The following is a 27,571-nucleotide window of genomic DNA, read 5'->3' on the forward strand; positions in this document are numbered from 1 at the left end:
TTTTTTTCTTTTTCATTTATTTAACCTTTATTTACCCAGGCAAGCAAGTAAGAACACATTCTGATTTTTTTTATTGTCAAAAGTATGCATAATGTTGTGTTAATTCCATGACAAGAGATATGTAATGTTAATTACCTGAAATTATTCCGTTTTTTGGGGGGGGCAATCCTGCATATATCGGTATCGGTTGATATCGGTATGGGAAATTAAGAGTTGGACAATATCGGTATATCGGTATCGGTAAAAAAGCCAATATCGAACATCCCTAGTGTAAACTATATAATTAACTCTGAATATAAGAATATGAGAGGTTATCAAAGGTGCAGATGATGGTGTGTTGTGTAATATGCCTCAGTTACATTATGCGTTACAATAAATATAGGCAATCAAGAATTAGAATCTGAATATATACTATGAGTAAGGGCAAAAGTAAACAGTATACACAAGGTGCAGTATACACAAGGTACCCTAACTGGCATGATATTTACATGACATATTTACATATTTGAAAACAGGAATACTTGAATATCCCGAATAGCATCTGCATGTTAACCCTTTCACTACCACACTACCAAATGGTTAACCCTTTCACTGCGACAATACAGAAGGTTAACCCTTTTCACTGCCACATGGCAAAGGGTTAACCCTTTCACAACCACACTACAGAAGGTTAACCCTTTCACTACCACACTACATAAGGTTAGCCCTTTCACTACCACATTACAGAAGGTTAACCCTTTCACTACCACACTACAGCGGCACGGTGGTGTAGTGGTTAACACTGTCGCCTCACAACAAGAAGGTCCAGGGTTCGATTCCCGCTTGGGGACCAGGTTTCCATGATGCCAGTTACCCAGGTGGGGTATCTCCCGGGCCTAAGAGAAACCCAATGGAAAAACATGCAGAAACTACAGATCGCTAACGCTATCGCGTCCGTGACGAAGACGGGCAGGAGCACTTGGATGGTCCCCGGGCGTGGCTCACGCCACAGCCCTCGTCTGCTCCCGGCTGCCCTTGGGGGGAAGGATGACGGGATGGGTTAGGCGCAGAGGAGTATCACATCAGTGATCAGTGTGTGTGTGCCGCTAACATTGAGTGTCATTGAGTGCCAATTAAAGACCTCTGCGACAGGTCCTGCATTATTATTATTATTATTTCATACGGTTAACCCTTTCACTACCACACTACAGACGGTTAACCGTCTGTAGTGTGGTAGTGAAAGGTTACCCTTCTGTAGTGTGGCAGTGAAAGGGTTAATGTGCATGTCACCGCGCTCACTGTGTTGTAACTAGAGCTGGGCATAGATAAAAAAATTTAATCTAGATTAATCTACCTGCAATCCCGGAATTAATCTAGATTAATCTAGATTAAAATGGCAAAAAAAAAATGTCAACAGCATGAACATGTCTCTTCTTTTTGTAATGTCCAGTGTTTCTTTTAAAACCAGATTTATCGTAATTTTCTGTGCCCTTCCTTTGATGCCATTAACATTGTTACACTGATATTGACAGCTCTCTCCAGTGTCAAATCACGCTCTGTCAGTAGTTTCTTCTGTGCACCTTCATTTCTTAATCCACACACAAACCTGTCTCTCAATGTGTCTTTTAGTGAATCTCTAAATTCACAATGCTGCTGACTGGTTGCTCACACACAGACTGCTGCAGAAGCAGGTTTCTCAACAAATTCAGTGCAAGCTCAGTGTAACAGTTCCATGAATGAATGAATGAATGAATGAATGAAAACGTTATTTAACAGATTGCAGAATGTGTACAATACAGTACGGCTCAATACACACAATTGTTAAGGGGATGCAGACCAGAGAAAGACGTTTGTCTTGTTTACATCAGGGTCCCCCATTTTCATTTCATATTGCTCCACATTGTCATTAGCCCCTTTTGTGACTGTGATGCACCGAGTGAATCCACAGTCACTTGCTCCTCAATAGGAAACCAACCTAGATTTACCATGAAGGACTGTATTATGTATTCAAATAACGCACCGGACTGCGGCTTGACGTTTGACGGTTTATTTAATCCGCTCCACCAGTGCATAACACACACACACCATCTCCCGTTACCACAACGCTTTACGGTATATCACAGCAGTGTCGCAACATTACCGTGCCATCTTAAAGGCCCGGTGAACACCGTTGTGATTCACATACACAACATATTCCCCCCCCCCACAGGGAACCCCGAAGAACATCCCCATACAGTTTAATTCATATTTAATTCATACTAACAGTCCCTGCAGCCTACCTAGGTGAACCGGGTAGACTGCCAGTCACCGACATAGTCTTGTGGATTATTCTGCCACGCAACAGACTATGCTCTGACTAAACCGGTCAATGAATAAATATAAATAATCTGTAACATAAATAGTCTATCTCTCAAGTAACATAGTCTCTCAAGTAGGCCGGTCTATTCCGGACGCGGACTGGCCGTGCGTCCCGGTGAACCTGGGGCTCGACTGGCAATGGCAATGGTGAGCCCCGCTGGGCGCGGTCTGGAGAGGCCTCCAGGTGAACCTGGGGCTCGGCCGGCAATGGCGGGCCCCGCTGCGGCTCATCTGGCAAAACCCAGTCCTCAATGTCCAGCTCTGAACCCTCCCTGGACTCTGGGTCCGAGATGGGGTCGTTTGCCACCTTCTTAAGCCGGTTTGCGTGCCACCGTGATCCATCGGCCAGACGAAAGGTGGCCGGGCCCAGCCGGGCCGTGACCCGTATCGGTGCCGACCAGAAGGAGAGCAGCTTGTGGTCCCGGTGGGGACGACGAATCCGGACCCAGTCTCCTTCTGTGAAGGAAGGCGCTTTCACCCTCCGCCTCCTGTCGAACCGCTGCTTCATTCGACGCTGAGCATCTGCGACCCTGGTGCCCTGGCAGGGTATCACTGCCGGCGCGATACTTGCCGGGACCCTCAGCCGATCCAGGGGAAGCTGCAACTCGCGTCCCATCATCAGGAGGGCTGGGGAACTGCCCGTAGTTGTGTGCGGCGTTGCCCTGTAGTGCAGCAGAGTGCGGAGTAAAGCGGCTGAGAACGGCAGACCCTCCGTCAGGTGCGCTCTGATGCCGTTCTTCAATGTCTGATTAAACCTCTCCACCCCCCCGTTTGCCTCCGGGTGGTAGAAAGCTGTACGGACGTGGTTAATCCCCCTGGCCTCCATGAAAGTGGCAAAGTCAGCAGAGACAAACTGCGGCCCATTGTCCGTAGTGAGGGTGTCTGGAATTCCCCACCGGGCGAACAGGGCGGAGAGGAAGCGAAGGTAGTAGGCTGCGAAGGTAGTAGGCTGTCATCCCCAGAAATGACGAGAGCTGCGCTGGGCAGGACGGCTCAGGCAGGCGCAGCACGGCCTCCACGTTAGACTGGAGCGGGCTGAGGCCATCAGCAGACAGGCGGAACCCCACAAATTCGATGACTGGGACAGAGAAGGTGCACTTGTCCCCATTCAGCGTGAGGTTGTGACCGGAAAGGACGTCCAGCACCCTCGCCAGGCGCTCGTCGTGGATGGCTGATGTTGCACCATGGACCACTATGTCATCCAAAAAAACGACCACGCCCGGGATGCCGGCGAAGATGGTGGCCATTATTTTTTGAAAACAGCTGGGGGCTGAGCTGAGACCAAAAGGCATGCGGGTATACCTAAACACTCCGACATGTGTCACGAAAGCCGTAAGGTAGCGACTGTCAGGATGCAGTGGAACCTGCAGGTAGCCCTGGCGAAGGTCCAGTTTGGTGAAAACTGAGGAGCCGTAAAACTGTGCCGCCAGTTCCTCCACTGTGGGCAATGGGTACTTATCCGGAATCACCGCTTTGTTCACCTGCCTGAGGTCGACGCATGGACGCAGTCCCCCTAATTTCCTTTTTACTATCACCAGGTTGGAAACCCATGGTGAAGCGTCGACGCGCTCGATGATGCCCGCATCCAAAAGCTTCTGCAGCTCGGCGGTGACATCGTCGCGTAGGGCGAGGGGCAGGCGGCGCAGCGGCTGGATCACCGAACGCACCTCCGGGATGAGGAGAGGCTGGTGGTGAAACGCAGTGAGGCAGCCCAAGCCACTAAACAGAGCAGGCCAGCGCTGGTGCCAGGGCGAACCCACAGACAGAATGTCAGCCCCTGTATTGTCCACCAGGGAGAACCCAAGCCCACAAAACAAATCGTAGCCCATGAGGTTGGCTCCCTGATGAGACACTTGGAAAGTGAATGAGGGAAGGGCCTTGGTCCCATAGCACACAGTGAAGGTGATTGTGCCTGCCATTCCTATCTTAGAGTGTCCATACCCATACAGGTCCTCTGCGTTGGCGGTGAGCGTCCGGCGCGGGAAAAGTCGACGAACCGTGGAAATGTTCAAAAGTGACTTGGAGGCCCCCGTATCCAACAGGAGTGGGAGAACCACCCCGTCCAGTTCCACCGTGCACCATTTAAATGCACGAGAGGTGGCGTCCACTGAATGGATGGTTGTCGGCGTAGGTGGACGTGGCGAGCGTGGCGGCGTGCTATCAGCACCGGGAGCAGAGCGGCAGACCCGGGCGAAATGGTTCTGCCTGCCACAGCGTTGACACCTCTGTCCCCTGGCAGGGCAAACTGGAGCCCGGCTGGGGTGTGATGAGGAGCCACAATTTCCACACACGGCCCGGCGTGCTGTTGACGCGGCCGTACCCCGGCGTGCAGCGAAATTTACCTCCAGGCTGTCATCCGGGAAAACCGGTTCGGGAAACTCCCCGGACGGCGCCACTGTTTGAGTCAACATCAGAGGTTTGGGGAAAACATTACAGGGTGCTAGCTGTGCTGCCAAACCTGCTGCTGACTCGAGATGGAAAGCAATATTAACAGCCTTTGTCAATGTCAATTCATCTGGCATCATTAATAGCTTATCCCTGAGCTTAGGGTTGTTAGTATGTTCAGCTAGCTGATCCCGTATCAGTTCATCTTCCATCACTCCAAATTTACAGAGGCTAGCCAGCCCCCGTAGGTCAGCTACATAGTGGTGGATCGACTCACCCACTTGTTGACGTCGCTGACGGAAAACGATCCTCCGGAGCATGACGTTTTGTGGAGCAGCGAAATGTCCCGACAGCAGTGTGACACAGTCCGCATAACTCGGTGCAGCTCCGAGAGTCCTAAAGATCCGTTGTCCCTCGGTTCCTAGGTTGTGAATGAGCAGGGCTCTCTTCCGAGCAGCGTTAGCGTCGGCGAGCCCGACGGCTATTATGAACGTATTAAACGCCTCCAGCCAGTGAATCCACGGAACCGGTGGCTCGCCAGGCAGGGCGAGGAACGGAGAGAGAGGTGCAAGTAGGGAATCCATAATCCCATCCTCGTCGCCAATATTATGTATTCAAATAACGCACCGGACTGCGGCTTGACGTTTGACGGTTTATTTAATCCGCTCCACCAGTGCATAACACACACACACCATCTCCCGTTACCACAACGCTTTACGGTATATCACAGCAGTGTCGCAACATTACCGTGCCATCTTAAAGGCCCGGTGAACACCGTTGTGATTCACATACACAACAGACTGGTTCTGGCCGAACCGTTCGTTATACAAGTATCACAGAGAAAATAATAACGGAAATAATGCCGTTTTGAGCAGTTTATAAAAATTATTTAAAATGTTTATTAGCAACGCAGAGCTTTCAAACCATCCCGTATCTCTGTCCGAAACCCTCGTGCAACTGTGAGCACCTTTGAAACGTCTCTGTGATTCTTGTATAACGAACGGCTCGGCCAGAACCAGTCCTTCATGGTAAATCTAGGTTGGTTTCCTATTGAGGAGCAAGTGACTGTGGATTCACTCCGTGCATCACAGTCACGAAAGGGGCTACATTGTCATCAAACGGTCCAATATTTCCAATAACCCAAGCCATTTCTGTTGTAAACACTCACGATAGTCTAGTCGATCCTTCCTTTAGTGTGTAAAGTGGATTTCCTCCTTGTAGATGTTTCGCCCGATCAACGTGAGCTAACATGCTAACTCGCTAAGCTAACGTTAATAATGTAAACAAAGCTCACGACGGACTTCTTCTTTCTTGCATTGCGCAGATTCAGACCTCCTCATCGCCGAATTGTGTTATATCCTGAGGACTTCTTAACCTCACCTGTATAACAATGATTACCGGACCACTACTTTAGTTTAACACATTATTCTGACTACAGCTCCGGTAGTGCAATCACTTCCGGGTACCACAGCTGGGAACTACGGCAAGTATTTAAGGACAATACAGACCCAACGTTGAGAAAAAGATTAACGGCGTCAATTATATTATCGCGCGATACTAGTCTTGCGTTAACGCAGCACGTTAACGCCGTTAACGGCCTAGCTCTAGTTGTAACTAAAGCAGTGCTTGTCGTCCCCAGATGCCTCTGGAGTTCATGCTGCTGCTGTGCATTCCTGTGGTGGACCCGGACAAAGAGGACAGGAACTGGAGACGGCCTCTGAACTGTCTCCACCTAGTCACCGCCCCACTGGCCTGCCTGCTCACCTTCCAGTCCGGGACCTGTAAGTGGGACATCCACACTACTACTGGTGTGTCTCTGCCCCCTGGCACTGAGGGAGAGAGCAGACTGGTGGTGCATTATCATTCCTACTGAATGATGTTTACTTAAACTATTACTTTGTCAATGGAAGACCTAGAGGTACTGCTCCTTTTCTCCCACATCATCATAATAATAATAATAATAATAATAACTATAACTATCTAATACTAATGTCCTTGAGCAAGACACTTGACCCCTTGACTGCTCCCGATGAGCAGGTTGGCACCTTGCATGGTTGCCTCTGCCATCGGTGTGTGAATGGGCGAGTGAATGGGTGAATGTGAGGCTTAAATTGTAAAGCGCTTTGGATAAAAGCGATATATAAATGCAGTCCATTTACAGAGCTTTTAGAAAGGCGCGGAATAAAAGTATTGCTTTTCCTCAAAACATTTTAATTCCTCGATTAAAGGGGAACTATTTTACTATTCCTAGCACTATTTGGGCAACTTTAAACAATTCCTGTCAGTCTATTGAAGACATCTGTACGTTTAAAAAAAAAAAAAATGCATTGGTTTATATTTCTAATCAAGTACTCAAACCCATCATTTTTCAGCCACAAGAAATCAGGCTGTTATGGCCTGGCTCCGCCCATAAGCACTTTGAGTGACAGTCAGTCGAGAGAGAGAGAGAGAGAGAGAGAGGGGGTGTAGACAGACAGACAGACAGACAGCCTATGTCTATACGTTGTGTTAGTTTGCTGCTGCTATGAGAGAGAGAGAGAGAGAGAGAGAGAGAGAGAGAGAGAGAGAGAAAAAAAAGTGTAAACACTCTGCGTGTCCTCCCGGGAGAGGGAGCCGGGAGGACACGCAGAGTGTTTACAGTTCTCTCTCTCTCGGTTCGGGAGCATGAGCTGTCTGTGGCGCAGCGCGGTGGTGGACTTGAGCCGGGAGGACACGCAGAGTGTTTACAGTTCTCTCTCTCTCGGTTCGGGAGCATGAGCTGTCTGTGGCGCAGCGCGGTGGTGGACTTGAGCCGGGAGGACACGCAGAGTGTTTACAGTTCTCTCTCTCTCGGTTCGGGAGCATGAGCTGTCTGTGGCGCAGCGCGGTGGTGGACTTCCTCGAGAGGGAGAGGGAGACGCAGAGCGTTTACAGTTCTCTGCTTCTCTCGCTCGGCGGGCAGCTAGAGGGGGCGGGTGTTATTATGCAAATGCACCATATGACGTCCCATATAGGCAAATTTTCAGATGACTCACTTGAGGGAGGGACATTATTGTGAGGGGAGAATTGGAAGAATGCGCCAAATCGAGAATTAGAGACATAGATTCTATTACTATAAGTCCACATAGCTAGAAAATAACCCTAAACACAGGAAAAGGTCATTTATAAGATAGTTCCCCTTTAATGAATTTAACATTTAAAAAATGTTCGCCGCTCCAAAATGAATGTTGTTGTTTACATGTTGCAGGCATGTATTCCTTCCCTACATCCCATTTCCCCCTGTGGAATGCACCTGATTGGATAAATGACATGCTGGTGCTCTAGTGCAGTGGTTCCCAAAGTCGGGGTCGCGACCCAAAGGTGGGCCGCGAGCAGCCACGGATGGGCCGCGAGATGATTTTAAAAAATAATAATAAAAAAAAAAAAAAAAATATATATTTTTTATTTTTTTATTTTTTATTTTTATTTATTTTTTGTCAGGCCACTGAACTTAGAAGCAGGCCAGGACAGTGTTTCTAGTTGTATTCTAAAATTATATTCTATTGTATTCTAAAATGTGACTATATGGTTTTATATTAACTTAATAAATAAACAAAAACGAAAAATCTACTTATTTCAACGAACATTTCAAACTAAATAACAGATTATGCACATAAAACACTGAAAACAACCGAAGCAACAATAGTATTTTAATGAGGCTATTATTATTATCATTATTATTTTGCAACACGTTAGCCCTCTCATAAATAGCACATATAAATGAATAACTAACTTGAACTAACTTAATAGGATTGAAGTGATATTTGGCTTAAAAAATCGGTCGCCTGGCAAAAAAAAAAAAAAAAAAAAGGCCAGACAATGTGCATTGGGCCGCGGCTCTCTGACGCCTTATTTTCTGGGCCCCGGCCTGAAAAGTTTGGGAACCCCTGCTCTAGTGCGACATCTAGTGGCTGAATGTTATCTACTGTATAGCACCTTTTTAAAACGGCACAGAACAAAAACAAAACGAAGGATAGACCTCCTAGAGTAGAGAATAAAGCAAGATGTTACTTTGTATTAAAAAATTCAATAAGAATGTGTTCTAATTAAATGATTGAAGGATGACTCCATCTCTCTCTCTTTGGTCCCTCCACTCCTCCCCTGTGTGTAGATGGTGCCTATATGATCCAAGGGCAGTTTCCCCTCTGGGTCCTGGCCTTCCTCCTGGGTCTCTTCCTGGCCGCCATTGTCTTCTGCACCACCAACAACTACAGTCCTCCAACATACCACCCGGTCAGTACAGTCTGTTATAGAAGATATCATCTTATTACAATTCTTTGTACGGCTTACTTGGCCTAAATTCTATAGCGTACAGACACGGCATGTTTTTGTCTGGAACCACTTTAATGACCGATTCTCTCATAACAAAATATCTGTTCTATGGCCAGATGCAGCTTATCAGTGTTCATCCCACGCTGTTATGGGAACTGCCTGACTTTTCTTCCTGTGTGCAAAACCTTGATTTATTTTACTATAAGCAGGGTTCCCACGGTACCTGGAAAACATTGAAAACATGGGATTCATTTTTTCATTTTCCAGGTATGGAAAGGCATGGAAACTGAGCAAAAGTGACCAATTACATGGAAATAGAAACATTTGTCCTGGAAAATTGTATTGGATGATGTGTAATAAAATTTAACTATTGAGCACAGAATTAACATGAGTTTATAAAAACCCTTTACATGTGAACAGCTTTTACTGTAGATAGAAATGGATGATCCCATTTTGTAGAGCATGCTCTTGGCATCCTATATGGTATATTGGATGTTGGAATTTGATGCAGGCAACTTGGTGAGCCAAGGGAGCCTTGGCATCTACAGTGAAACTTGAGTGAAACTTCTTATGCAAGTTTATCCTCAAATGTAAGTAGCTGTGTTTTAACTGTGTGGTAAACCTGCAAGCCAACGTTAGCTCTCATAACGAGCCAGTTATCCAGCGCCAGGTACAGTAGCTAGCCAACGTTAGCTCTCATAACGAGCCAGTTATCCAGCGCCAGGTACAGTAGCTAGCCAACGTTAGCTCTCATAACGAGCCAGTTAGCCAGCGCCAGGTACAGTATCTAGCCAACGTTAGCTCTCATAACGATAGCCAGTTAGCCAGCCCCGGGTACAGTAGCTAGCCAGCGTTAGCTCTCATAACGAGCCAGTTAGCCAGCCCCGGGTACAGTAGCTAGCCAACGTTAGCTCTCATAACGAGCCAGTTAGCCAGGAAGAGAAGAGGCCGCGAAGATGGAAGAGGAGGATGACAGAGGAAAACGGAGAACAGTAGAGAGGAGTTGAGAAGAGTAGGAAGAGAAGACAGGACCGGACACGAGGGGAGGTGTGGAGAGAAGAGGACAGGATGAGATAGGAGAGGAGTGGAAGAGAGAACATATATCAATCCCAGTGCTCATGTGTTCCAGTTCAATAAATTGTTGTTCATCTACAGCTTGTTGCATTATTTCATGCATTGATATTATCAATAAGACATAATCTCTAAGCATTTACAATGTAGACTTGACTGGCACATCTTTTAAATCAAGTAAGTAGTCTGGTGTCCTAGGGGGTTGTGTGTGTGAGGGGAGGGGGGCGCGGATGGGGGTGGAAAACCTCAGGGGCCTATAGATCATCACTTAATATGGTACCTGGAAAATCAGGAGGTAGTATGGAAAAAAATGTCAAGGCAAGCGTGGGAACCCTGATAAGGCTGAAAGTATCCTTGGCCTCTAGACTGGGCTCACTTCTAATAGTTGCTGACTTGTGTGTTTCTTCTGCTCTCTGATTAGTTCCTCATTAATAGTTACTGACTTGTGTGTTTCTTCTGCTCTCTGATTAGTTCCTCATTAATAGTTACTGACTTGTGTGTTTCTTCTGCTCTCTGATTAGTTCCTCATTAATAGTTACTGACTTGTGTGTTTCTTCTGCTCTCTGATTAGTTCCTTATTAATAGTTACTGACTTCTATCAGCTTGGCTGGTCGTTCATACTAACACAATTGGAAGCGTTAGGGGTGGGAAAGCTGGTGGGTGGGTCCTGGTCGTTGTAAACAGCGACTCCTACAGTTCGGTCGGGGCGCCTGCTCAGCGAGGATAGGATCTAAGGGGGGTAGTGTGATCCTTCCACACGTTACACCCTCTCAGTGAGAGTCCGCGCTGCCAGGTGAAAAGAAGCGGTTGATTGGCTACACGTGTGTCGGAGGAAGCACGTGATAGCCTCCACTCTCCCAGACCGACTGTGGGGGGTAAGTGCGCAGCGACCAGGAAGGGGATTGGGAATTGGCATAAAAAGAAAAACGGAGGAAAAAGGAGGGGGGGAAAGATCAATAAAAAAAAAGTTACTGACTTGTGTGTTTCTTCTGCTCTCTGATTAGTTCCTCATTAATAGTTACTGACTTGTGTGTTTTTCTTGCTCTCTGATTAGTACCTCATGAATAGTTGTTTCTTCCTCTCAGGCCTTTGCTCTGTTGGGGTTTGTGGTGAGTGCGTTGCTGATCAGCGCAGCAGCCTCAGAAGTGGTGAGTCTTCTGCACATGCTCGGCGTGGTGCTGAGTCTCAGTAACACTGTGCTGGGACTGACTCTGCTGGCCTGGGGCAACAGTATAGGAGGTAAGATGCGCATAGGGGTAAATATCCACCTCAATAATGTCAACAACTATGCGATGGCCATGCCTGTAATCAACCGAACCCACCTCCCTCTCAACGGCGCTCGTTTCTATATCTGTTTCCAGATTGTTTCTCGGACATCACTCTCGCACGCCAGGGTTACCCAAGGATGGCCATATCTGCCTGCTTCGGCGGCATCATCTTCAGTATCCTTGCTTTGTGTGTGTGTGTGTGTGTGTGTGTGTGTGTGTGTGTGTGTGTGTGTGTGTGTGTGTGTGTGTGTGTGTGTGTGTGTGACAACATGTAGTAGTATCCCATTGGTGTAAGCTCACTCCTAGGTTAAATAACCCCTCTTCTCGCTACCTGTATGTGAAACATCCTTGACTGCGTTTCCACCAGACATGTTGTTTGGTGTGGGACTGGGCTGTCTGATGCAGAGGTTTCTAATCCAGTCTGATGCACAGGTACAGTTTCATGAGCTTTATAACTAATAGGTATAACATGCTTTAACCCTTTCACTACCACACTACAGAAGGTTAACCCTTTCACTACCACACTACAGATGGTTAACCTTTGGCGTGTGGCAGTGAAAGGGTTAACCTTCTGTGTAGTTGCAGTGAAAGTGTTAACCCTTTGGTAGTGTGCTAGTGAAAGGATTAACACTTTGATCGCCATGGTTAAATTCATAATTTACCATCCCTAGCCAGCTCTATTTGTCTATGGAGAAGTTCCCCTTCTTTGCAGGGCTATAACTTTTTAAATTCTATTGCTAAATTGACATTATTATGGCCCATTCAATGTCCTATATCTATTGTTCAGGGTGTAGCAACGTTATACTTTTTCATTCACATATTCATACTAAAATATGGTCTAAAGTATAAGTATGTTTTTATCGTTTTCTGCAGCTTTCTCCAAAACTTGATTTATAGCCCCAAATGCATTATATTGATGATCAAATACAGTTTGGTAGCGATCGGTGCCAGATAAAAAATTTCAACTGGAGGTACTTCTAGAAGTTACTACGTATCATCTGATGTTGACCGGATGGGCGGGGGGTCGTTTATAATTCCGTGGGCAACGTTATATCATTCATCTAGTGTGGGTCATATGATCATCAGAGCAGTTTATATGGAACACGTTAGAAAATAACGCTGAAACTCACCGTGGCTTCCTCGCGCCGTTGGGGGATGAGCGTGGAACAGAATTTTTTCTATTATGGGATGGAGAAATACCGGATCCATTTCCAGGTTGTATAATAGTATATACGTCCAAATCATGTTGTTTATTGAGTTAGGGTGAGCGATCGATTATCCAGTGTGTCAAGATGGAGTCCCGGGAGCTATAGCGAGTGGTCGGACCGAATTTGGATGAGCACCAGTTTCCGGTTTGCTGTTTGGGCGATCTGCCGATCAGCCACCAGATGGCGCTCTTGAACCGTTAGAGAGTTGAGTGGAGATCAGCAGTATATCTCAGGTCCCCGGAGGAGAAATATGATTTCGATCACAGATTTTTGAAATATTGATATCAAAGACGAGTTACGGCGTCTTCGGCAGAATGAGCATGGCGGGGAAAGACGAGTTCCAGCGTTTTCGGCGATTAAAGTGTTAATCATGTGAATGCATAGGGGGGCTGGGGGGGGACATTGTTATCACATTATTAAGATGTGAACTGTATCTGTGTAACATAAGGTACATTAGTATAACTGTATCTGTGTAACATTAGGTACATTAGTATAACTGATCTCTCTTCCTCAGCTGGAACCAGATGGATTGTTGACGTGGATCCTGGCGGGTTCCCTGGGACTGTCCCTGGTCCTCTCCTTCGTCATCGTCCCACTGTGCCGGTTCCACTTGGGTCAGACCTACGGGATCTTCCTCATCGTCTTCTATTTTGTCTTTCTACTCATCGCACTGCTCACGGAGTTCGGCGTGATCCGATTCGTCTAGAGACCCCGATGCAGTTATCGGGCCAGTTTGGATCGAGGGGATCTCTCCTCCGGGATACTGTGACACTCTTATCAGAGACTTAAACGTTCTAACGAGACCTCATTCTATGTGTACAGTAGTGCACTGTTTGTGTGTACAGTAGTGCACCGTTTGTGTGTACTACAGTAGTGCACTGTTTATACTGTATGTGTACAGTAGTGCAATGTTTATACTACAATCAACAGTACGCTTTTGCGGAACAGAGGTTTGATTGACAGTACATGGACGGATACAACGTGGCTTGGAACCGCCAATGAGATTGTTCTCCTCAGGGAGAGTTGAAACCAATCACACCTTTAGTGAGCCTCTTGTTTTGGACTGACTGGAGCGGTTTTGACGAGACGGCTCTGAGTAGGAACTCAGGGATAATTGCTCTCATTACACAGAGTACAGAGCAGAACCACAGGTGGAACTGGGGGGATAGGGAATATTTGTTGTTTTTCGGATCAAACTGAATGACAAATGGGGACTGTAAATCAATAATACGGTAATGTAAAAAATTATCCTCACACGAAGATGCTTTTGGTCAAAGAAACACATGTTTGTTTTGAAGGTTTGGTATATCTGTGCAGTGCACTATATCACTCTGCTAAAGGGTTAACGTCACCCAGTGTAATTGAAGCTTCGCCCCCTCTTCTTGATCCCCCAATCACAACTCGTTTCCCGGGAAGCAACAGTTGTGATTTGAGATAGACCTATGTGAACCCTTCCCCATGAATCTCTGTATTTCTATAGAGAAAATAGCCTCGACAGATTTCACCCCCTACCCCTCCACAAGTATTACATACCTTGTCATTTTATTTGGTTGTTTGTTTAATTATTGCCCTTACCTCTGATGTATGTATCATGTCTTTTCTATTTTATTTAATTAAATGTCTTTGTTCCCTTTCCCTGTTACCCTTTGAGAGGCCTTTTTGTCCTCTCGCCAGGCCTCATTGTGAATAAGAATATGTTCTTAATTGACCTGCCTGGTTAAAAAATTTAAAAATTTGAAACCACAAGTAGAGCTTGTCACTGTGAGTGCTGTTCAGTGTCTATTCCATGACACTTACGTTGAAGAACAAACCATTCCAGCCGAGTCCAAAGTTGTACAAGTTGGCTGCCAAGTGATGACCGTGTAATAAGCTGATGGCTGAGGTTGGGAGGTCTGTTGTTTGTGTGTGTGTGTGTGTCGAGTGTTCCAGTGGCAAAACTTCATCTGCAAACCGGAACGATGACCTACGTGTTGGAGAAGCGGGCTTGTGATCAGACAGTTGCCGTTCAAATCCCCGGTCTCCCCCTCCCTTGACAACTACTGCTGAACTGCCATTTGAGCAAGGCACTGCACCCCACCACTTATTGGGTGCTCAGTGGCAGGAAATTACTGGTTGTACTGTGCAACACCCATGTGTGAAGACGCGGAACTGTGTAGCAAGGCATTGGTGAAAAAGCATGCGCTCAGCAAAACCTCCCTGGGTAAATACATTTGAAAAATACTTCTCTATTCCAAGACCCAAAGGTATGCCAGTGCACTTGACAAAGAGAACAATTTATTATTTATTAAAATGATTCCTTATCCAGTAGATCAAATACATTATTATAATACACATACAGAATAACAAGTTATATAAAAGTAAAGTCTTCTCTTCAGTCTGTTGGGAGACGTTAAGTCGAGATATACTGTTTATAGGGGTTACAGGGTAGAGGCTAGAAGGAGTGTATGTACGTTTGGGAAGAGCTTGGGTAGTAATACCTGGTATAACATTGGTCAGATGCAGTAATACCTGGTATAACACTGGTCAGATGCAGTAATACCTGGTATAACACTGGTCAGATGCAGTAATACCTGGTATAACATTGGTCAGATGTAGTAATACCTGGTATAACATTGGTCAGATGCAGTAATATCTGGTATAACACTGGTCAGATGCAGTAATACCTGGTATAACACTGGTCAGATGCAGTAATACCTGGTATAACACTGGTCAGATGCAGTAATTCCTGTACCTGGTATAACACTGGTCAGATGCAGTAATACCTGGTATAACACTGGTCAGATGCAGTAATACCTGGTATAACACTGGTCAGATGCAGTAATTCCTGTACCTGGTATAACACTGGTCAGATGCAGTAATACCTGGTATAACACTGGTCAGATGGAGTAATACCTGGTATAACACTGGTCAGATGCAGTAATACCTGGTATAACACTGGTCAGATGCAGTAATACCTGGTATAACACTGGTCAGCTGCAGTAATACCTGGTATAACACTGGTCAGATGTAGTAATACCTGGTATAACACTGGTCAGATGCAGTAATACCTGGTATAACACTGGTCAGATGTAGTAATACCTGGTATAACACTGGTCAGATGGAGTAATACCTGGTATAACACTGGTCAGATGTAGTAATACCTGGTATAACACTGGTCAGATGCAGCAATACCTGGTATAACACTGGTCAGATGTAGTAATACCTGGTATAACACTGGTCAGATGTAGTAATACCTGGTATAACACTGGTCAGATGTAGTAATACCTGGTATAACACTGGTCAGATGTAGTAATACCTGGTATAACACTGGTCAGATGTAGTAATACCTGGTATAACACTGGTCAGATGTAGTAATACCTGGTATAACACTGGTCAGATGGAGTAATACCTGGTATAACACTGGTCAGATGGAGTAATACCTGGTATAACACTGGTCAGATGGAGTAATACCTGGTATAACACTGGTCAGATGTAGTAATACCTGGTATAACACTGGTCAGATGTAGTAATACCTGGTATAACACTGGTCAGATGCAGTAATACCTGGTATAACACTGGTCAGATGTAGTAATACCTGGTATAACACTGGTCAGATGTAGTAATACCTGGTATAACACTGGTCAGATGTGTTGTTAAACTAAGGCATCAGGTTTAAATAACTACACGGTCTGCAGGATTATCCCAACGGGCCTAAAGCAGCCATACATACACACCCTTATAGTACACACTCCCCCCATAACACACTGCTAGGAAGGCAGCCAGTTACAAGGCCAAAAGGAGTTCTGGAATCCAGTTTCATTGGTCAAGCAACCACACCCGTAGAGCAGTCTGTCTTTCAGTCTGTGTGGTGAGGGGCCACGGGCAGGGAGAGTGTCTGTGGTGAGGGGCCCCGGGCAGGGAGAGTGTCTGTGGTGAGGGGCCCCGGGCAGGGAGAGTGTCTGTGGTGAGGGGCCCCGGGCAGGGAGAGTGTCTGTGGTGAGGGGCCCCGGGCAGGGAGAGTGTCTGTGGTGAGGGGCTCCGGGCAGGGAGAGTGTCTGTGGTGAGGGGCCCCGGGCAGGGAGAGGGTCTGTGGTGAGGGGCCCCGGGCAGGGAGAGTGTCTGTGGTGAGGGGCCCCAGGCAGGGAGAGTGTCTGTGGTGAGGGGCCCCAGGCAGGGAGAGTCTGTGCTTTCAGTCTGTCTGTGGTGAGGGGCCCCAGGCAGGGAGAGTCTGTGCTTTCAGTCTGTCTGTGGTGAGGGGCCCCAGGCAGGGAGAGTGTCTGTGCTTTCAGTCCGTCTGTGGTGAGGGGCCCCAGGCAGGGAGAGTGTCTGTGCTTTCAGTCCGTCTGTGGTGAGGGGCCCCAGGCAGGGAGAGTCTGTGCTTTCAGTCCGTCTGTGGTGAGGGGCCCCAGGCAGGGAGAGTGTCTGTGCTTTCAGTCCGTCTGTGGTGAGGGGCCCCAGGCAGGGAGAGTGTCTGTGCTTTCAGTCCGTCTGTGGTGAGGGGCTCCAGGCAGGGAGAGTGTCTGTGCTTTCTGCTCGCGCCCTCACTTCAGTCCCAAGGCCCAGGGACAGGAGTGATAAGCTCTCTGCGTCTCCAAGACAGAGATAGTGGCGTGTATGTCGTTGTAGGAGACAGTGTGTGTTAGTTGATGACGTGATGTCCGGTCTGTGAGTTGAGCTGGGGCTCCGTGGAGGGAGCCGGGTCCGGGACGGGACTGTCCGGGTCCAGGATGAGACTGTCCGGGTCCGGGGTGAGGCTGTCTGGGTCCGGGGTGAGGCTGTCCTGGACCGCGCCTGCCTCTCGTTCGAGGCTTTGGTCCAGCTCGGGCATGTTCTCCCTCGAGTACTCGGCGTACCACTCCTGTAGACAGAGAAGGCGAGAACGACAGGAGGTTCAAATCAATTAGGGATCATCGTTAAACCCAGCATTAAAGAATCCTTTACAATTTTACAGTAGATTGCAAGGAAGGACAGAATCACCTTATTTTGTCATGAAAATAGTGTTGTATATTCAGTGTGTAGTTTGTTATATTTTCTATCCTTTTTATCAAGGCCTAATTTTTTTGATCTTTCACAAATCAAAATCTCAACTTTGTTTGTCCGAGGGAAGCAACAGTTGTGATTGGAGGATAAAGAATAGAGGGCGGGGCTTGAGATAGGTCCATTTCAGTGGCGTGTTAGGAACGTCCATTTTAACTACAAGCCCTTGTTAATTTCAGACCCTGTGTGATATTTGACCTCAGTATTTTTACCTGGATCTCCTCCTCGTACATCTTCATGCTGAGGTCACTCTTGGTCCTTGATCTGCGACCGAGGTACATCAGAGTCGAGTGCTGCACACAGATAGACCAGCTGTTAGTGGGACTCGCAGTAATGAGGACTGTTGTTGGCCAATCCACAAAGTAAAAAATTGTCATATCTTTTTATCTATGATAAAAAGGTTTGGGTTTTTTAAGGTCAGGGTCAGGCATGCATGAGGTCTCCGGCTAAAGGTTAGGTTTGTAAGCAACCTTTTAGTTTAAAATCTGGGGTTTATCATAATCATCAAACCTTTATTTAAAGGGGAACTATCTTATAAATGGCCTTTTTCAGTGTTTAGCATTGTTTCCTAGCTATGTGGACTTATATTAATAGGATCTATGTCTCTAATTCTCATATTGGCACATTCTTCCAATTCTCCTCTCACAATATTCACCCTCACTGAACTGAGTCGTCTGAAAATGTGCATATCTGTGATGTCAGAGATTTCTCAGCTGCATAATAATGTGGCAGTTGATGTGGCAGTTGGCACCAGGCCACACAGTGGTTGGAGCCCAGCCTCAAAACGGCTTAAGATCTTGAGGTAGAAAAATTCTGTTTTTGAGTACTTGATTAGAAATACAAAACAATGAATTTTTTGGAAAAAAAACGTACAGAGGTGTTCCATAGGACTCACAGGAATTGTGTAAAAGTGCCCAAATAGTGAAAGAAATAGGAAAATAGTTCCCCTTTAAAGAACTGGTGAAACTTTAAGTAATAACACAACAAGATAAAAACACCAGACACCACTATCTCATAAAATAGAAGATAAAAACAAAGGAAATCAGCTAAAACAGTTACAGACTGTTAGTGATCATGGTTCTAAACTGAGCATAGGTTGGAAAAGTATTGATCTTTATATTTACATTTAGCTGATGCTTTTATCTAAAGCGACTTACAAGTTCTGTACAACAAGTCAGCAGGAAGGGTACAACTCTGGCAGCTAAGGGTAAGAAATGTTGTTCGTCAAACATTGTTGAACTTGGGTGCTACAGTCATGAGTGCATAGTAGTGTAGTAGACATAATATTAACATAGTAGGTAGTAATATAGTTAGAAAAGTGCGGGGCGCCAGGGTAAGGGTGGCGCAGCACGTACAGCAGCACTGCGGTGCAACACGCCCGTCTCGGGTTCGACTCCCGGACCCGTCGACCTTTGCCGAATGTCTTCCCCCATCTATCCTCTCATACTTCCTCTCTCTGCCGGACTTGTCCGAAAAAAACAATAAAAATCTAAAAAAAAAAACATAATTAAAAAAAATTAAATAAAGTGCATAATAGTAGAAGACCGTACAAAGTGTGTTGAAGGATGTTCCATCAGTCAGGGGCATTATAGTATTAAGTATTGATCGTCAGCTAAAGAAAATCAGCTAAAACAATTACAGACTGATACAGTGTAAACAGAAAAGGCAGACCTTCCAAGCTCAGAACAAGCTTGAGGGACCGAAAGAACAAACCAGTAGAGTCCAAAGTTGTTCAAGTTGGCTGACAAGTGATGACCGTGTAATAAGCTGAGGTTGGATGGACTGTTGTGTGTGTGCGTGTGCTTGCGTGCGTGTGTGTGTGTGTGCTCACCCCGGTGCGGTCCATAGCCAGTAGGACTCCCTGTAGAGAGTTGAGTGAGGACACACCAGGACATGTCTGTTTGTACAGCTCCAGAGTGGCCAAGGCTTCCTCACGATTCACCTCCGCTTCAAACACTATCCCGTTCTCATCTAAAACACACACACACACACACGATGAATAGAAAGCTTTATTGTCATTGTACTAATACAATGAAATTATGAGTGCTACTCCTGATCAGTGTAGTTAAAAACAAGGTAACAGGCCAACTACAATACATATTCATCCCTCCATGCTACACATTCACTCCATACTATACATATTCATCCCTCCATGCTACACATTCACTCCATACTATACATATTCATCCCTCCATGCTACACATTCACTCCATACTATACATATTCATCCCTCCATGCTACACATTCACTCCATACTATACATATTCATCCCTCCATGCTACACATATCATTCACTCCATACTATACATATTCATCCCTCCATGCTACACATATCATTCACTCCATACTAAACATACTGTATTTTATTATACATACATTTGTTTGCAAAGAATTGCAATTGTCTGGTAAAATTCGGAATTCACAAGCCAACTAAGAAAGTTAGTTTCATGACCCGACACCCAACCCCTGACCCCACACACCCTCTGGGTCCTCCTGTGGTTCTCTGTTCTTGCGGCTGTAGTTCATGCGGAACACAAAGGCATCCAGAACGAAAGCCACAATAATGGTCATCACCACCTGGGGGCGACAGAGATGCAGTATTACACACATGCTTGCATGCACACACACGCACACATCTGCTGACAAACACACCGCAATGCAAAGATGAACACAATTGACCTATCTCAAGCTCTCTTCTTGATCCTCCAATCACAACTACTCCTCCTCTTGTTCGAGGAAAGCAACAGTTGCGATTGGAGGATTGAGAAAAAAGGGCGGGTTTGAGATCGGTCAATTGTATATTAGACATACAGTACATACAGTATATATATACATACATACATACATACACAGACAGACATAATCACATTCTCTCACACACACACCTCACCATGGTAACAATGTAGAATGTCATGAAATAGAGGCGGCTCCAGTGGGTTGTCATGGAGGTCACTCCTTCCTATGGGAGAAATTGGGCACAGCAGCTGTCAATCAATGACATCCACCAATCCGGGATAAGCTGAGACATCAATACAAAGTGCTGATGGGCTGATGAAAGGTTTGTACAGATCAATGACATAACCTCTTACCATGGTGATGTACCAGTTGTTGACCACAGTCAGTTCAAACAGAGTCACTAGAGACGAGAGAGATTATATCACCAGGTTGTCAATGAAAGCATAAACATTCAGGTTTATACAGGGAGATTATGGAAGGAGGTAGGTCTCTATAACTCCCTAGTGATCATACCACTAAGGTTATGGTACGGTTCCCGTTAGGACCATCCATCCTAAAAATAAATGCACACTACACTCCCAGTACTGTAAGGCAAAGGCAGTATGGATAGAAATGTTGATCTGTGGTGAAAATAAAACACTATTAACACTTTGGATGCCGGTGACGTGTTATGTCGTTATTTCGCCCCGCCCATTGAATGCCGACGACGCTAATTGTCATTTTTTTTTTTATTTATTAGCGATCTGAATTCATATTTCATCAACTGAGTCTCCCGTTGGTACAGCAGCCCCTCTAGGAGCTCTGTTGGGAAAATACCGCCCCCTATCGTCTATCCCTGTGTAACTGCAGCCCATTCGATTACACTGGTGGATGTGTGGGGGGGGGGCTTACTGGCTCCACTATGCTGGCGAGCAGTCTGATGAAGAGGGAAGTGATCGCGAGATGGAAAGCAGCCTGGAATATATATTTACAGCAGCCAATAATCAATCAATAAACGCGATCGATATTTGGAATGGCGATCAGGAATTGGAATAATCTTTTTGGAGAACATCTGATCTAAGGTAAGGAGTCTATGTTACCAGTTTTAGGATAATCTGAGCTGTTTTCACTGAGATAACAGCGTGCCCCGTATATGTGTGTGTGTGTGTGTGCTGTTGAGGAAATAAGAGAATCGATTTCTCAGCTTGCTTCTATAGCGTGCATAAGTACACATATACTATCGATAATCTAGCGTTTATTTGAAAACGATTCATAAATAGGCAGACAAATGACAACGTGTCTAGTGTATTCGAGAATATTCCAGTAAATGCCGTTTATGAGGGAATCTTTCTATTTTCCTGAAATTTTCGAGAAAACAATAGCTTTTCGAAATGCTATAAAACGAAAATGAACCGATTAAAAAAACAATCCGTTTCGACAATGTTGACTGCAAACAAGTCATTGATAAGCGACGGGCAGATTAGACACATAATTTTAAAACATAGATAATGCGTTTTTTTTTTTTATAATCTTTTCCCCCCATCCCACTGTTAGTCGTTATGCCAATTCCCAACCCCCTTCCTGGTTGTTGCGCACTTTCCCCTACTGTTGGTCCGAGAGGCCGGAGACTGTCACATGCTTTCCTCCGACGCATGTGCAGCCAGCCTGGCCGTGCAGATTCTCACCGGGAGAGTGTAACGTGTGGGAGGCCGCACTACCTCTCACCAGATCCTACCTTCGCTGAGCAGGCGCCCCGACCGAACTGTAGGGGTCGCTGTCCACAACGCCCAGGACCCACCCACGGCTCCCCTCCCCCTAACTCAGCCAAACGAGTTAGTATAGCGATCAGCCCGAGCCAAGGCAATGCTGACTCTCCGGGAGTCGAGACCGCAGCCTCTTGCATTGGCGACGAGCACAATCTCCGCTACGCCACCTGACCGCCCCCAGATTATGCGTTTTTAACGCTATCATTGAAGTGGATGCTGGCATCCAAGGACATTAATCAACGTTAATCAAAGGCACTGAAAGTGTTAAGACTATTAAGATAAGATCAAATTAAATATGAATATAAAAATATGAGAACAAATAATCAGTGTAAACAATATAATTAACTCTGAATATAAAAATATGAGAAAGATAAACAAGTGTAAACAAAAGGTGCAGATGAGGGTCTGTATGCCCTATCGGTTATATTATATTTTACAATAAATATGGGAATAAAGAATTTGAACCTGAACGTATACTATGAGTAAAAGTAAACAGTATACATAAGGTGCAGTATATACAAGGTGTTTACCGAAGCTGCTGAGGATGTTGTTGAAGTTATTGAGATAATAGTAGCCTTCCTCCAGCACCGTCTTGTTGCCTATGGTGATGTTGATCTGCCTGTAGGAGTCTGCCACCGTGCTGTTGCTGAGGGGTTGATGGGACGGGGAGGACTACAGTTAGTAGATATACACTCCATTTACAATACAAACTACTGCACTTCTTTCTGGGGGAAAGGGACTCTAGAAGACCAACGCAGGATTGTCAAGTAAGCTAGATGACAGTTTAGCCAATAGATTTCACCAGATGAGACAGTTTAGCCAATAGATTTCACCAGATGAGACCGGCACATTTTGATGTTTTGGATTTGAATCTGTAAAACCAACACTTGAATATTCATTTAGAAATGTGAGCCAGTCATACACACTGATTGTTATATGAACAAAATATTATTCAATGATATTATTGGAAATGTATCTGGCTTACTGTGTAATCATGGTTGTGCTCCATCTAGCATTAGTGGAAATAAATATCAGACTGCAAAAACCACTCTGGTAATCTGTGCAGAAGTAAGGACTAAAATGTCATATCAGTAGAATAATGATTATCTTGAAGTAATGCCTCCTATGAGGTTGCTCTGAGTAGCTAGAAGGTTCTATCAGTAGAATAATAATTATCTTGAGGTAATGTCTCCTACGAGGTTGCTCTGAGTTGCTAGAAGGTTATATCAGTAGAATAACGATTATTTAGAAGTAATAATAATAATAATAATAATAAATCAAATTTATATAGCGCCTTTCATAGAACCCAAGGTCGCTTTACAATCAGGACAAAAAATAGGGCAAGGAAAGTAGGGGGGGAGGGGGAAGAGGGGATGAGGGAAAATAGGGGATAATGGACCTAATTTAATCTAAAACTAACTGATGGGGAAAGCCTTGGTGAAGAGGTGTGTTTTTAGAGCGGATTTGAAGGTGTCCAGGGTTGGGGCGTTGCGGATTTCGGGGGGGAGAGAGTTCCAGAGGGTAGGGGACGCCACGCTGAAGGCTCTGTCCCCAAAAGTCCGTAACCTGGTGCGAGGGATGGAGAGGAGACCTAGATCAGAGGATCGTAGGTTCCGGGATGGAGTGTACTGGTGGAGGAGATCAGACAGGTACCGGGGGGCGAGGGCATGGAGGGATTTGTAGGTGAGGAGCAGGAGTTTGAAGGTGATGCGGAACCTGACTGGAAGCCAGTGGAGATGGATGAGGGTGGGGGTGATGTGCTGCCAGGGCTTGGTGTGAGTGAGAACCCTGGCAGCTGAGTTCTGGACATACTGGAGCCTGTCCAGGGCTTTGCTGGGTACCCCGAACAGGACTCCATTACAATAGTCCAACCGGGAGGTGACAAATGAGTGGATCAGGGTCTCCGCCACAGAGTCTGAGAGTGAGGGTCGGAGACGGGAGATGTTCCTGAGGTGGTAGAAGGCAGACTTGGTGACAGATTTGATGTGGGAGTGAAATGAAAGTGTGGAGTCAAGGGTGACGCCCAGGTTACGGACTTCGAGAGACGGGGAGATGGAAGAGCCGTCAACGTGGAGGAGGAGATCTCCAACCTTCCCGAGCAGTGCCTTGGGGGCCACAACCATGAGCTCTGTCTTTTTGCTGTTGAGTTTAAGTAATGCCTCCCACGAGGTTGCTCTGAGTAGCTACATGTTTCAGTAGAATAATAATTATCTACAGTAAATGAGACAGTAGACTGACTGGGGTAACTGACCATATTCACACAGTGGCCATTTTGCTCTCATGTAATGTTCAGGTTGGGATTCCTTTAAACCCTGTTCCCACCCTGCTGGGAAAGGAATCCCAACCTGAGCATGCCATAAGAGCAAAATGGCCACCGTGTGAACATGGTCAATGAACTTTGGCAGGTTTGTATGAGGAAAGTGACAAGTGACTGATTTGCAAGGAATACAAGCACCAGCTTGCTAGGAGAACGTGACTCACGTGCAGCAGTTGGGGTAAACCACATCGGCAAAGAACTCCATCCCCACGATGGCAAAGGAATAGTAGAAGATGATCAGGGTGAGTCCCAGGCTAGCCATCCTCGGGAAGAGCTCAAACATGGTGTCCAACACGTTACGATACCTCTGCTTGATCTTAAACAACCTAGGCGGTTGGGACAGAACAGAGTGATAGATACAAGATTTTTTTTAAATCCTTTATTAGGAAAGTTGACAAATGCCTCGTCTCCATTAGCTATGTTTGGGTTTGTGTCTCCATTAGCTATGTTCAGCCTAGCTGGGGCTAGCCAAGGTCTAGCATGTTATGGTTGGGTTTGTGTCTCCATTGTGTTTCTTGTCAACTCTCCAGTTGCTAGGCGACCTTTCAAAATTCACACCACCAACTGTGCTACACAAGCTAAACCATGATGATAGAACAGTCCCAGCCGACTTTGACCAGGTCTGGCCAGGTTGTGAAAGGTGGCTGTCTCAGCCAGGGTCCAGCCAGATTTTGAAGACAATGGAGACGCCATACCATGGCTAAACCCTGGCTAGTGGAGACAAGGCATCAGTATACATTCTTATGTACTATTTCATTGTACTCTGTACTTGTGCAAATACAATGAATTGACTCTAATCTCTAAACTACATACAACAATGGCCTAGGGAAATAGTTGAAGGGAGTGGAAGGGACGCGCGCGCGCACACACACACACACACACACACACACACACACACACACACACACACACACACACACACACACACACACACACACACACACACACACACACACACACACACACACACACACACACACACACACACACACACACACACACACACACACACACACACACCTGGGGCAGTTATGGGTGAAGTCACTCAACAGCTCCACTGGCGTGGTTACGGGTTAACACCAAAGAATAATTATTAGTTCCTCATTTCAGGCTATTTCACTTAATTAATCATCGGAGGAGGGCTTTAGACTTCAAATATGTGAATATGAAAAATAAGAAATGAGAAAAAAGCACCTGTATCAAAAATTACAAACATGTATTTGTCTTTTCGCAACCCACAATACTGTTTGCAAAACAACTATGTGAATAGACACTAATGCCATACATTTAAACGAGCTTAGCTAAAGGGAATCCGATGCACACGTCTGTATACGAGGCGTGGAGGGGCTCACCTGAGCAGCTGGAGAGGCCTGAGGACCACGATGAAGTAGAAGGGCTCCATGTTGAAGGCCAGAGCGAGCAGGCCCAATAACGCGAACACCGTCACCGAGAAGTCAAACCTGGACAGACAGACAGACAGACACAGTGACGGTGAGCAGCTCCCCCCCCCAAACTAGAACACCTGGGGGATTTGTTCCACATCTATTCTGGTTAGCTGCCAAAGTGGCCATTCTTGGTTTACAATGAAGTAATAGGGTCTTATAAGGACGAGAACGTCATAGAGGTTAGTGCTCACAGGTTCCAGCCGGAGCTGAAGTAAGCCATCGGCCCCAGGCCTGCTATCTTCAACAACACCTCCACGCCGTAGACTAGAGAGGAGGTGGGGAGGACGGAGAGAGAGAGAGAAAGGGTTACGACTGTGAACGACTGAGGAAAGAAACCGATTGGACGGACCCATCGCACGCCCGCCTTCTTTTCTCGATTCCTCCAAACACAGCTGTTGCGAGAAAAGAAGGCGGTGCTTGAGATAGGTCAGACGTGAGGATATTAGAAAGTGTTATATTTTGGGAGGAGTGAGACTGGCAACACTGGGAGTGGGACTCACTGGTAAGAAAGACGATGTAACTCCATGGAACAAATTTGGAAAATCCAGCTGTTGAGAAGAGAGAGAGCGAGAGCGAGAGCGAGAGAGAGAGAGAGAGAGAGGTCAAGGGGGTCTCAGACTCAGGGGTACAGCACACCGTTGCTCTGCAGCTACCGTAGAAGAGTCTTACTGTAACTGAGGGGTACAATTCCCTGACTGTATTACTAGATATGATACTTACTACCACTACCTTTGTACTTAATATTCGGCCACCCAGTACACGGCATAAATATATTATCATAAACACTCTCACGTAGATGAAACGGATCCAACACAAATGTACGAAGTCGAAGTATGCGTTTATTACTACACAGCAATGGTGTGTAGAGCAAGCACGTAATCACTTAATTACATTTATGAATTGAAATAGTATGCACTTTTATGGCAAAGAGTATTCGTCGGTATATCAATAGAGAATGTCCAATCTCTGATGGCGCAGGTGGTAAATATACGACCTGGAATAGTTAAGGAATAACAGCAATGATACTTTAATGATTATATACTAGATACACTAAGGGGGGGTTAATCCGGTCGCTTGTAAGCCGACAGGAGTAGGAGGGGGGGGGGGGGGGTAGAATCCGGCTGCCTCGTCCGGCCAAGGGTATCCCAGGTGAACCCACTGTAATGCCGTTCAATGCGCCGGCGATCCTTGGACCACAGATGAAAGCAGGTGGACTCTTTGTGGGCCGGCTCTCTCCGGTCCACGGGGGAGAGACGTGAAGCGACCTCGTCTTGCAGAGCGTCTCCTCACCTTGCGTCCTCTCCAGGGGGGGGGGTTCCAACACACGGCAGTGTCGGGGGTCTTTATCCATGGAATAATCAAAGTATACAAAGCATAATCCGTGCCTGGGAAGGCGGGCTGTCGTCGGTAGAATAATCCGGTATACAGGTCCACTCGCTCGTCGGCTCTGGGGCTCCTCGGGTGCAGCTTCACATGGGGTCAACCACCCTGGGTAAGCAGCCAGTTCTCTGCCCGAAACGATGGGGTACTGACTACGGTAGTATTCTCACCGCACGAAGCACTATATATTAACAGACTATTATTAGCTTAATAGACTACGTCCAACTCGACGATATAGTGCCAAATATGACTATTCAAATATTAATATACACGATGTCTCAATACCGATGGTAGGCGAACTTGGCCTTACTCCCACACGTGGCGTCGCGGGGAGGCTTTACGTCTGTGACTCTATTGGAGGGTAAGAAACTGG

General features: G+C 46.1%; 2 protein-coding genes across 3 annotated transcripts in view; one reads left to right on the top strand and one right to left on the bottom strand.

Annotated features, from left to right (window-relative positions):
• Window positions 1–14,228, top strand: part of slc8b1 (solute carrier family 8 member B1) — a 30,908-nt gene extending 16,680 nt beyond the window's left edge. The window contains exons 10-15 of the mRNA XM_084323380.1: window positions 6,362–6,503; window positions 8,852–8,973; window positions 11,169–11,322; window positions 11,445–11,525; window positions 11,719–11,783; window positions 13,074–14,228. Of these exons, the coding sequence (XP_084179506.1) occupies window positions 6,362–6,503; window positions 8,852–8,973; window positions 11,169–11,322; window positions 11,445–11,525; window positions 11,719–11,783; window positions 13,074–13,265 (756 nt within the window). The 3' untranslated portion in view covers window positions 13,266–14,228. The remainder of the gene's footprint in view (window positions 1–6,361; window positions 6,504–8,851; window positions 8,974–11,168; window positions 11,323–11,444; window positions 11,526–11,718; window positions 11,784–13,073) is intronic.
• Window positions 14,229–16,557: 2,329 nt separating this feature from the next.
• tpcn1 (two pore segment channel 1) overlaps window positions 16,558–27,571 on the bottom strand; it is a 63,730-nt gene continuing 52,716 nt past the window's right edge. Inside the window, exons 16-26 of one of the 2 annotated variants that reach the window (XM_084323423.1) lie at window positions 26,319–26,366; window positions 26,010–26,082; window positions 25,726–25,833; window positions 24,538–24,699; window positions 22,587–22,702; window positions 20,665–20,711; window positions 20,466–20,534; window positions 20,056–20,152; window positions 19,407–19,546; window positions 17,788–17,868; window positions 16,558–17,396 (exon numbers count right to left, since the gene is read on the bottom strand). In XM_084323423.1, coding sequence (XP_084179549.1) covers window positions 17,178–17,396; window positions 17,788–17,868; window positions 19,407–19,546; window positions 20,056–20,152; window positions 20,466–20,534; window positions 20,665–20,711; window positions 22,587–22,702; window positions 24,538–24,699; window positions 25,726–25,833; window positions 26,010–26,082; window positions 26,319–26,366 — 1,160 coding nt within the window. In that variant the 3' untranslated portion in view covers window positions 16,558–17,177. Of the gene's footprint in view, window positions 17,397–17,787; window positions 17,869–18,930; window positions 19,065–19,406; window positions 19,547–20,055; window positions 20,153–20,465; window positions 20,535–20,664; window positions 20,712–22,586; window positions 22,703–24,537; window positions 24,700–25,725; window positions 25,834–26,009; window positions 26,083–26,318; window positions 26,367–27,571 lie in introns of those variants that run through there. The other variant, XR_014620179.1, reaches the window with a different exon arrangement.

The sequence above is a fragment of the Notolepis coatsorum genome (genome assembly GCF_963971535.1).
Source record: "Notolepis coatsorum genome assembly, chromosome: 10".
NCBI classification, from domain to species: domain Eukaryota; kingdom Metazoa; phylum Chordata; class Actinopteri; order Aulopiformes; family Paralepididae; genus Notolepis; species Notolepis coatsorum.